A 12,020-nucleotide genomic window follows, 5' to 3' on the forward strand; every position below is an offset into this window, starting at 1 on the left:
TGAGCCTTTTCGCGGCATGCCTGTAAGGCTCTGATTGTCCGAAATGGTTCCAACAAGTCTTCTACTGTTGTCCTTCTTTGTAGTTGTCTGTTATCCAGTGACTTGTCGTGTAGTACTGATCAGAACTATAGAGTTCATTTTCCTTCCATTCGCTCTTGAATATGCTTCTTTGAAGATAGGCTAGCCAGCCGTATCAATGGTTCCCCAGTGGTTTGACGAGAGTAGCGTAATATGATGGTTTGAGCAGAGTAACAGGATGGTCCTACTTAAATTCGCTTTCGAAGATACTTTACTTAGGACAGCCGTACCAGGGATTGTCCGGGAGGTGATTTTATCGTCTCCACCTCGTGTTGAGATTCAAAGTTCAAACCGTTTTAAACGTGCCGCTGCCTCTTCACACTTTTCTGGTCAAATGTGTTTTTTCCTTAACCCATCATTTATACTGTTTGCTCGAAGAGCGGTCCCGGCAGGCTGACACGCTCTCTGACCTCACTCCGGGGCGGTGATTACTCACTGTGCAAAGTTATGGAAAACAATTATCTCTTATAGCTTCTCACATCACATCCCTCTCTTAACAAAAACACTTTCATAATTTTTCATATTACATGCGCAACGCATAGTATGGAAACTTCATATATGTAGTGGGTATACTTTCAAAGTTACAGTATTTCCTTTATAACATTTTTTATGACATCACAAAATGAGTCTTCTTTTGATCGCCTCTGACCATTCTCCACGTTATACGTTATAAATATTGTTCCAGTAGTTGCTTTTGAATGTGTTAGAGTTTCAGAGGGAAAAAGGTCTGTTGAGACAAACCACATTCCTTTGGTGAATTTGGAGAGCACAGGCCTGGATCTTCTCCCTTGATTTACAACAGGACGTGATTTGTTAATCCGCACTAATTCTTTCCTTCCTCTCTACGGGTGAGAGGGGGTCTGATTGAAGTTATTCACTGCAAACTTGATCTGACCTGTTTGGATTCTTGTGGACAGTCATGAAACGGAGATCCTCTGGTGGTGCTCAGGGTGACACAGGGATACTTGAATCACTCTTAGAAGAGGAGAAAAAAAACTGCTATAGGAAATGAATCTGAAATAATCCTCAGACATTAGGCATTGGCTGGGCTCTCTTTGTTTTACATCCACCGGTTAACCACTCTCACTGTCTGTGAAACTGTCTGAGCTCCTGCTCTTGTCATGATAAATAAGTCATTTTCTACAATAGCAGGTGCAGCTCAATAATGGGGAGATCAACCAATGGATGAAGGTGAGAACTCTTTCTTTCACTTTGTCCATCTTTACCTCCTGAAACCAGAGATGGACTGTTTGTGTGCAGAGGATATTATTCTGCTATATCTGTCTATAAGGCCATATGTATTCATGAGGTGTGCTTTTGTGTCCCCAGACAGTGGAAATGGCCTCAGACAATGCAGTGAGTGAAGTTTTTTCCCTGAAGAAGCCCCATTCAGTGATAAGCAGTCAGTCAATGGCACTACACAGCACAGAGCAGCTGCTGGATCATGACCAAGCATACGGGGAAGGTAGGACACACACACACACACACACACACACACACACACACACACACACACACACACACACACACACACACACACACACACACACACACACACACACACACACACACACACACACACACACCTTTTTTGTGACTCTTTTTGTCCTGTAGCTCAGGCTCTTCTTAGTGATTGGATGAACAGCAAGTTGCGTCTGGAACTGGAGATGGAGGAAGAGGAGGATGTGATTGTCTCCCCCGAGAAGAACAGTCCAGAAGCAATGCCACCTGCCCAGCCTGTCTCCCTGGACTACAGCAACTTTGATGGTACAGAGACACTAACCTACACAACAACACACATTTATCTCTTAACTTCCATTTGACAATATAGGGTTCAGTTAATACATCATACCACAGTCAGTGGGTCCATAAGGACCATATGTTATACAGTACACCCTCCATCTCTTTCTCAGACCTGTATTTCCACCTGGCTGAGGAAGAGGAGAGCTCAGCGGTTAACAACTTCCTTCAAGACCTCATGGAGCGGGAAGTGGTGGATTCTGGGATAGTGGAGGATCTGGCACTAGACTCTGAAGAGCGAGACAGGAGGATGAGGAGGGACCCGAGCCTCACCATGGAGGCACGTCATCGACAGGTACAGAACCAGAGAGACGTTATGCAGGATTGGACAGTCTCAGGATTCCCAAGATTTTTGACAAAGTTGAAAACACTGTAGTATCTGCATTGGGAGCCAAATGGAAGTCCCAGTGAATGGAAGTGAATTAAACTGTTTACTACAACAGCTGGACTTAAAAGAGAGCAGAAGGTGTGAACTTATGACATCATCCACGTCTAATTCTTCCATTTTTCTCATTCCAGGTGCGTGAGAACCGTGCACGGCGGGACGCGGAGCGGGAGAGGTTGCACAGGGAAAGGGTGGCGCGGAGGCAGGCCAGGGAGGAGGCGCAGAGGAGGGAGCAGGGGGAGGAGAGGTGGAGGAGGCAGGAGGCACGCAGGCAGGAGGAGATGGTGCAGCAGGAGATGGTGCGACTGCGCCGCGAGACGGAGGAGAGGAGGAACCTGGAGCAACTAGCCAGGCAAATGTACAGTAACCTTTGGAAACAGCAAGACAAACAAAACCACGCATTTACTTCCACACTCCTACAATCACCTGCATCACGCCCATGCAATGAGCTCTTATTCAGAATGCTGGGTCTCTAAAATAAGCCAATCTGTTTGGAGCTAGGTCAGGGCCCTGTAGGGCTGACTGTGTCTGGGTGTCTCCCCCACAGGGAGAGGGAGAGGATCGCCAGGAAGACGGCAGCTAAGAGCTCACTGGTACTCCAGCCAGGCCCTTCATTCTCTACTGCACAGAAACAACATGACACTGAGAGACCACTCAGACTACAGCAAGCAGAGGTCAGGGTTCAGATGCACAACCTTAAGGTTAGTAGAATACTTGTGTGGAGGGGAAGGACAGATTTCTGTTGGTGGTGTGTGCTTAGTGTTCACAGCATCTGAACAACACATTGGTGTGTGTTTCAGTGTCTGCAGAGGCACTTCTCTGGCTGGTACTCAGTGCTGTTGGAGAGGAGGTTGCAGATGGGCAAGGCGGCGGCGCTCTGTGATTGGAGGAGACAGCTGAGGGCGTGGCGAGACTGGCGGGCGCTGGTGTGGGCAGGGCGAGAGCAGCGGGAAGCGGAGAGAACAGAGGAGGAGTTACGGACCCAGAAAAGGTAAGCACAGAATGGAGTCTGTCCCAACATTACAATCTGCATACTTTATTTAGCTTGCTTGGTGTTCTGGGAGGGTGAAGTTTTATGTTTCGCACTTTGGTTCAAAAAGTGAAAACTATACGTAACTGGCGCGCAGGCTGAATTTAATATTAACACAGAAGCTGACTTCTGAACATTGAGGAAGAAAACCTAGACAGTTTTAAATCAGGTAATTTGTTTTGCCTTGCCAAGTAAACAGGTGCCTGTAAACACCTGGTGAAGATGATTAGCAAATCTGGCCCTCAAACTCATCACAGTCACACCAGGTGTTTTGTCTCTAATAGTGCGTAATCCCTCAGACACTGCCATGTGGCGATGGTGAGTGACCGGAGGCGTTTGCTAAGACGATGCCTGAGTGATTGGCGGCTGTGGTGTCGGGCGGAGAGAGAACGCCGGGAGCTGTTGTCACAGCAGCAAGAGACGCGGCGCAAGATGGCCGCCCTGATTAATGCCGTGGCAACTGGGAAACTCAAGATGATGGAGGAAACACATACTCCTGAGCCAATCACTGCCCTACCTGAGCCTTCTGACCAATCAGAAACCGTAGAACTGGTGAGTGACATTTGTAGAGCCCTCCCACTGAGGAAAGTTAAACACAAACAAAGTATAGGCATAGCTACGTAGGAGGACACAGATAAAATGACAGATACAGATTCAGACACACACACACACACACACACACACAGTGTTGTGTCTGCCCATTGGATACACATTTGCTGGAGCGTATCACAGTACAGACAGAAGCCCGAAGGTGGTAACGATCTGTAGTCATGAATTAAATATTAGCGATAGCTTAATTCTGCAATGGTAAAATGAATCTGCAAGGCAATAAAATGTGCTTTTGTATTCATTTGGTGAAAGTCATGCATTAGTCTATCAGTATCTACTGAATAAACAAGTTCTGTTTAAGAGTTCCTCTCCTCGCATGAGTTGGCCCGTACTTTTCTCTCTGGGAGTTGATGAAATATTCACAACACTGCAAGGTTTGCTTTCTCCTCAGAGAGAGAGAGAGGAAGTGACTGACAAAAAGGGAGATATTGAATAGTGGAACAGAGCTTGAGGGAGAGAGGAAGTGTCAAACTAATTTTGCATGCCACATTTGGTCTTCACTGAGGTACAGAGGGCCGCACTTAAAATTGGTTATAATATTTCCTTGCCATCAAAATGTCTTAAAATTAGTCCCATATCTATCACTGTTGGAATTTTCTATGCTCCCTGACTGTCAAGCATTTGTTAGATGACTGTTAGAAGAGACTATAAATGTAGGTCATTATCATTTCTATACAGTTTTAATTTAGTTTTAGTTGTTTCAATGTCAATTGAGATTGTTTTTCCCAAGAAAAACAGTATTTGTATTTTTTTATGATCAACTTCATTCCATTTCCCCTATTTCCATGTGACCCGTACACTTCACAATTCCTGTCTCTGCAGAAAGGTCAGCCAGGGTCACGACCTGCTGGCCCCACCCCCTCTCCTGCCTGTCAAGGGGACGGACAGCTGGGGGCTGTGGTCCTGCACACCCTCCCCTGGCAGGTGACACGGCGTAACGCGGCGCTGAGTGCAGGTGAGTGATCAAAGTTAATGTTTAAATATATTAGGGGAAACTCCTACCTACAGTTGAAGTCGGAAGTTTACATACACTTAGATTGGAGTCATTAACACTTGTTTTTCAACCACTCCACAAATGTCTAGTTAACAAACTGTAGTTTTGGCAAGTCGGTTAGGACATCTACTTTGCGCATGACACAAGTCATTTTTCCAACAATTGTTTACAGACAGATTATTTAACTTACTCACTGTATCACAATTCCAGTGGGTCAGAAGTTTACATACACTAAGTTGACTGTGCCTATAAACAGCTTGGAAAATTCCAGAAAATTATGTCATGGCTTTAGAAGCTTCTGATAGGCTAATTGACATAATTTGAGTCAATTGGAGGTGTACCTGTGGATGTATTTCAAGGCCTACCTTCAAACTCAGTGCCCCTTTGCTTGACATCATGGGAAAATCAAAAGAAATCAGCCAAGACGTCAGACATTTTTTTTTAGACCTCCACAAGTCTGGTTCATCCTTGGGAGCAATTTCCAAACGCCTGAAGGTACCACGTTCATCTGTACAAACAATAGTACGCAAGTATAAACACCATGGGACCACGTAGCCTGTATACCGCTCAGGAGATGCGTTCCGTCTCCTAGAGATTAACGTATTTTGGTGCGAAAAGTGCAAATCAATCCCAGAACAACAGCAAAGGACCTTGTGAAGATGCTTGAGGAAACAGGTACAAAATCTATATCCACAGTAAAACGAGTCCTATATCGACATAACCTGAAAGGCCGCTCAGCAAGGAAGAAGCCACTGCTCCAAAACCTCCAGAAAAAAGCCAGACACGGTTTGCAACTGCACATGGGGATAAAGATCATACCTTTTGGAGAAATGTCCTCTGGTCTGATGAAACAAAAATAGAACTGTTTGCCCATAATGACCATCGTTATGTTTGGGGGAAAAAGGGGGAGGCTTGCAAGCCAAAGAACACCATCCCCACCGTGAAGCACAGGGGTGGCAGCATCATGTTGTGGGGGTGCTTTGCTGCAGGAGGGACTGGTGCACTTCACAAAATAGATGGCATAATAAAGAAGGACTACCGACGTAATCTGCCCGAGGGGTTTTTTCAACTGGCTCTTCCGTCGCGGCGTCCCTTGAATGCCCATCTGCTAGCTGTCCAGAGCATATCGGACTGTTAGCTGAAGAGGCCCATCAGACAAATTCTTTGGCCACTATACCTATTTTGCCAATTGGCCTGGACCCTTTTACCACACAGAGCCCTGCTGATCCTTCACGACTGGTCTGCCGACGTAACAGCACGAGGGGGCTACAACAGACTTCTTCCGTCACGACGTCCCTCTAAGGCCCTTATGCTAACTTGCTAGCCCCGGCCCGCTAGCTGTCTGAATTGCCGTGTCTCCAGCCTGCCGAGCTACTCACTGGACCCATATGATCACTCGGCTACGCATGCATCTCCCTAATGTAAATATGCCTTGTCCATTGCTGTTTTGGTTAATGATTATTGCCTTACTTCACTGTAGAGCCTCTAGCCCTTCTCAATATGCCTTAGCTAACCCTTTAGTTCCACCTCCCACACATGCGATGACCTCACCTGGTTTAAATTATGTTTCTAGAGACAATATCTCTCTCATTGTCACTCAATGCATAGGTTTACCTCCAATGTATTCACATCCTACCATACCTTTGTCTGTACATTATGCCTTGAATCTATTCTACCGTGCCCAGAAACATGCTCCTTTTACTCTCTGTTCCAAACGTACTAGACGACCAGTTCTTATAGCCTTTAGCCGTACCCTTATCCTACTCCTCCTCTGGTAATCCAGGCCCTGCAGTGCCTAGCTCCACTCCCATTCCCCAGGCGCTCTCATTTGTTGACTTCTGTAACTGTAAAAGCCTTGGTTTCATGCATGTTAACATTAGAAGCCTCCTCCCTAAGTTTGTTTTAAGCACTGCTTCAGCACACTCTGCCAACCCGGATGTCCTAGCCGTGTCTGAATCCTGGCTTAAGAAGACCACCAAAAACCCTGAAATTTCCATCCCTAACTACAACATTTTCCGACAAGATAGAACTGCCCCAAGGGGACGGAGTTGCAATCTACTGCAGAGAGAGCCTGCAGAGTTCTGACTTACTATCCAGGTCTGTGCCCAAACAATTTGAGCTTCTACATTTAAAAAAATCCATCTTTCCAGAAACAAGTCTCTCAACGTTGCCGCTTGCTATAGACCACCTTTTGCCCCCAGTTGTGCCCTGGACACCATATGTGAATTGATTGCCCCCCATCTATCTTCAGAGCTTCTGCTGTTAGGTGACCTAAACTGGGACATGCTTAACACCCCGGCCATCCTACAATCCAAGCTCGATGCCCTCAATCTCATACAAATTATCAATGAACCTACCAGGTACAACACAAAAATCCGTAAACATGGGCATAGATATCATCCTAACCAACCTGCCCTCCAAATACACCTCTGCTGTCTTCAACCAGGATCTCAGCGATCACTGCCTCATTGCCTGCGTCCGTAATGGGTCTGCGGTCAAACGACCACCCCTCATTACTGTCAAACGCTCCCTAAAACACTTCAGCCAGCAGGCCTTTCTAATCGACCTGGCCCGGGTATCCTGGAAGGATATTGACCTCATTCCGTCAGTAGAGGATGCCTGGTTGTTCTTTAAAAGTGCTTTCCTCACCAACTTAAATAAGCATGCCCCAGGAACAGATATAGCCCTTGTAACGACTCCTACCGAAGGTGGCTCCCCTTCCTGTTCGGGTGGCGCTCGGCGGTCGTCGTCACCGGCCTACTAGCTGCTACTGACTTTTCCTCCCCCTCCTTTTTTGTTTAGTGGTTACACCTGTTTGTGGTTAGGGTGATTAGTGGGGCTTTATTACCCAGCAGCCCGGCCTGCTGGGTGTGCGGGATTGTTTTGTGTACAGGTTGTACATGCTTGTGTGTCACGGTTCGTGTACGTTGTCTCTTGGTATTTCGTGTTCTCGTTTATGTGGTGGAGCATACACTTAGAGTGGCGTCGTGTTCACCTGTTTGTGGAATTAAATTAGTACGCTACTCTGAACTCTCTGTCTCCTGCGTCTGACTCCTTCCTCCACTACACCCCGGGCATTACAGCCCTTGGTTCACTCCAGACCTGACTGCCCTTGACCAGCACAAAAACATCCTGTGGCGTACTGCATTAGCATCGAATAGCCCCTGCGATATGCAACTTTTCAGGGAATTTAGGAACCAATATACACAGGCAGTTAGGAAAGCAAAGGCTAGCTTTTTTAAACAGAAATTTGCATCCTGTAGAACAAACTCCAAAAAGTTCTGAGACACTGTAAAGTCCATGGAGAATAAGAGCACCTCCTCCCAGCTGCCCACTGCACTGAGGCTAGGAAACACTGTCACCACTGATAAATCCGCGATAATTGAGAATTTCAATAAGCATTTTTTATACAGCTGGCCATGCTTTCCACCTGGCTACCCCTACCCCGGGCAACAGCCCTGCACCCCCCACAGCAACTTGCCCAAGCCCCCCCCATTTCTCCTTCACCCAAATCCAGATAGCTGATGTTCTGAAAGAGCTGCAAAATCTAGACCCCTATCAGCCAGGCTAGACAATCTGGATCCTCTCTACAATTATCTGCTTAAATTGTTGCAACCCTATTACTAGCCTGTTCAACCTCTCTTTCGTATCGTCTGAGATCCCCAAAATGCTGTGGTCATCCCCCTCTTCAAAGCGGGAGACACTCTAGACCCAAACTGTTACAGACCTATATCTATCCTACTCTGCCTTTAAGGTCTTCGAAAGCCAAGTTAAACAGATCACCGACCATTTCGAAACCCACTGTACCTTCTCCGCTATGCAATCTGGTTTCTGAGCTGGTCATGGGTGCACCTCAGCCACGCTCAAGGACCTAAACAATATCATAACCGCCATCAATAAGAGACAATACTGTGCAGCCGTATTCATCGACCTGGCCAAGGCTTTCGACTCTGTCAATCACCACATTCTTATCGGCAGACTCAACAGCCTTGGTTTCTCAAATGACTGCCTCGTCTGGTTCACCAACTACTTCTCTGATAGAGTTAAGTGTGTCAAATCGGAGGGCCTGTTGTCCGGGCCTCTGGCAGTCTCTATGGGGGTGCCACAGGGTTTAATTCTCGGGCCGACTTTCTTCTCTGTATACATCAATGATGTCGCTCTTGCTGCTGGTGATTCTCTGATCCACCTCTACGCAGACGACACCATTCTGTATACTTCTGGCCCTTCTTTGGACACTGTTAACTAACCTCCAGATGAGCTTCAACACCATACAACTCTCCTTCCGTGGCCTCCAACTGCTCTTAAATGCTAGTAAAACTAAATGCATGCTCTTCAACCGATCGCTGCCGACACCTGCCCGCCCTTCAAGCATCACTACTCTGGACGGTTCTGACTTAGTATGTGGACAACTACAAATACCTAGGTGTCTGGCTAGACTGTAAACTCTCCTTCCAGACTCACATTAAGCATCTCCAATCCAAAATTAAATATAGAATCGACTTCCTATTTTGCAACAAAGCATCCTTCACTCATGCTGCCAAACATACCCTCGTAAAACTGACTATCCTAACGATCCTCGACTTCGGCAATGTAATTTACAAAATAGCCTCCAACACTCTACTCAGCAAATTCGATGCAGTCTATCACAGTGCTATCCGTTTTGTCACCAAAGCCTCATATACTACCCACCACTTCGACCTGTATGCTCTCGTCGGCTGGCCCTCGCTTCATATTCGTCGCCAAACCCACTGGCTCAAGGTCATCTATAAGTCTTTGCTAGGTAAAGCCCCGCCTTATCTCAGCTCACTGGTCACCATAGCAGCACCCACCCGTAGCACGCGCTCCAGCAAGTACTGGTCACCCCCAAAGCCAAATCCTCCTTTGGCCGCCTTTCCTTACAGTTCTCTGCTGCCAATGACTGGAACAAACTGCAAAAATTACTGAAGCTGGAAACTCATATCTCCCTCACTAACTTTAAGCACCAACTGTCAGAGCAGCTCACAGATCACTGCACCTGTACATAGCCCATCTGTAAATAGCCCATCCAACTATCTCATCCCCATACTGTTATTTATTTTGCTCCTTTGCACCCCAGTATCTCTACTTGCACACTCATCTTCTGCACATCTATCACTTCCGTGTTTAATTGCTATTTTGTCATTATTTCGCCACTATGGCCTATTTATTGCCTTCCCTTCCTTATCCTACCTCATTTGCACACAATGTATATCGACTTTTTCTATTGTATTATTGACTGTATGTTTGTTTATTCCATGTGTAACTCTGTGTTGTTTGTGTCACACTGCATTGCTTTATCTTGGCCAGGTCGCAGTTGTAAATGAGAACTTGTTCTCAACTAGCCTACCTGGTTAAATAAAGGTGAAATAAAAAAAGGAAAATTGTGGATATATTGAAGCAACATCTCAAGACATCAGTCAGGAAGTTAAAGCTTGGTCGCAAATGGATCTTCCAAATGGACAATGACCCCAAGCATACTTCCAAAGTTGTGGCAAAATGACTTAAGGACAACAAAGTCAAGGTATTGGAGTGGCCATCACAAAGCCCTGACCTCAATCCCATAGAAAATGTGTGGGCAGAACTGAAAAAGCGTGTGCGAGCAAGGAGGCCTACAAACCTGACTCGGTTACACCAGCTCTGTCAGGAGGAATGGGCCAAAATTCACCCAACTTATTATGGGAAGCTTGTGGAAGGCAATTGAGTGTATGTAAACTTCTGACCCACTAGAATGTGGTGAAATAAATAAAAGCTGAAATAAATCACTCTACTATTATTCTGACATTCTTAAAATAAAGTGGTGATCCTAACTGACCTAAGACAGGGAATTTTTACTAGATGTCAGGAATTGTGAAAAACTGAGTTTAAATGTATTTGGCTAAGATGTATGTAAACTTCTGTTGAAGTTGAAGAACTGTACATTTTAGTTAAGGGCAACTTGTCTATCCTCTAGTTCTATCAAGCAGCGGTTGGAACCGAAACGATTTTCCAATAATTTGTTCTGAACAGAACCACTTTTTTAGTTCCGTTCCAGTGTTCCGACCAAGGTAGTTAAAATATATATTGGTGAAAAGGAAACTTTAAATATATATCAGTGATTAGATTTCTACTTCCACAAAGGGTTAAAAATGTGCCTCATTTCACAATGGATGATAAAGTTATATTCTACTCAATAGGCGAGCTGAGGCGAGCACGGGAGAGGGGCGAGGTGGGCGATGGGGACGGCAGTGTAGGTGCTGCCCCCCGGTCTCATAGAGCAGTGGTGTGTGGGGGCCGGTTCGAGCATCGCCATGCCAGCCAGCAGCAGACCATTGCAGAGCAGAGGAGGCTCCTCGGGGAGCAACAGGAGCAGATCGCACGCCTGCAGGAGGAGCAAAGCATGATGGGACTGAGGCAGGAGGCCCAGACAGCCGCCCAGATTGCTGTCCCAGCATCCCCAAGGCCCAGAGGGATGACCTCTGACCCCAAAGAACCCAGGTTGGTCCCTCTTCACATTACCATGGGAACCCAGGTGAGGAGAAGAGGCACACAGGTTGCCATTGTGGGGTGTGTCTGACCTTAGCCCGACGTTATACATCAGGCTAGGGCTGCGTAGGGCCTGTTTTTACATCAATAACTAGGGTACAGGTAGGGCTCGAGTATCACTAAATTGATCACGAACATTTTGAAGCTGAGCCATTTGCTCCTGCTAGTCTTATCTGACTAAGATCATAACATGGTGTCACAAGTGCTTCAACCTCGGTAAATATAAGACAGGAGAGATTATTTCACAAAGTTTAGTGTGATGAAAAGTAACTTACAGCTCACTGCTCTCTCATGTCTCATCAATGAGCAGAGCAGACCAAGCGGAGCCGTTGCTATGGATACTCACCCACTCAGAGCCACCATGAGCAGAGTGGATACAGAGCAAGCAGCGTGCAGGGAGCGAGTGACAGACAGAGCGGAGCAGCTAATGGATTTAGTTATAAAGTTATTTCTGATTTTGGGCAGGACTGGGCTTTACATTTGGCAGAAGCAATCTGGCCTGGGTAGAATAGGGCTTAAATGTCGCGGGCCTGGGTAGGTTAGGGCCTGAATGTCGTGGGCTTGGGTAGGTTAGGGCCTGAATG

General features: G+C 46.4%; 1 protein-coding gene across 1 annotated transcript in view; it reads left to right on the top strand.

The window, feature by feature from the left end:
• LOC120050601 (coiled-coil domain-containing protein 191-like) overlaps positions 1-12,020 on the top strand; it is a 37,551-nt gene that overhangs the window by 1,650 nt on the left and 23,881 nt on the right. Inside the window, exons 2-11 of the mRNA XM_038997193.1 lie at positions 1,231-1,269; positions 1,408-1,543; positions 1,693-1,845; positions 1,992-2,173; positions 2,398-2,621; positions 2,811-2,964; positions 3,064-3,254; positions 3,593-3,845; positions 4,725-4,857; positions 11,088-11,388. Coding sequence (XP_038853121.1) covers positions 1,231-1,269; positions 1,408-1,543; positions 1,693-1,845; positions 1,992-2,173; positions 2,398-2,621; positions 2,811-2,964; positions 3,064-3,254; positions 3,593-3,845; positions 4,725-4,857; positions 11,088-11,388 — 1,766 coding nt within the window. The remainder of the gene's footprint in view (positions 1-1,230; positions 1,270-1,407; positions 1,544-1,692; positions 1,846-1,991; positions 2,174-2,397; positions 2,622-2,810; positions 2,965-3,063; positions 3,255-3,592; positions 3,846-4,724; positions 4,858-11,087; positions 11,389-12,020) is intronic.

This window comes from Salvelinus namaycush, chromosome 7, assembly GCF_016432855.1.
Source record: "Salvelinus namaycush isolate Seneca chromosome 7, SaNama_1.0, whole genome shotgun sequence".
NCBI lineage: Eukaryota > Metazoa > Chordata > Actinopteri > Salmoniformes > Salmonidae > Salvelinus > Salvelinus namaycush.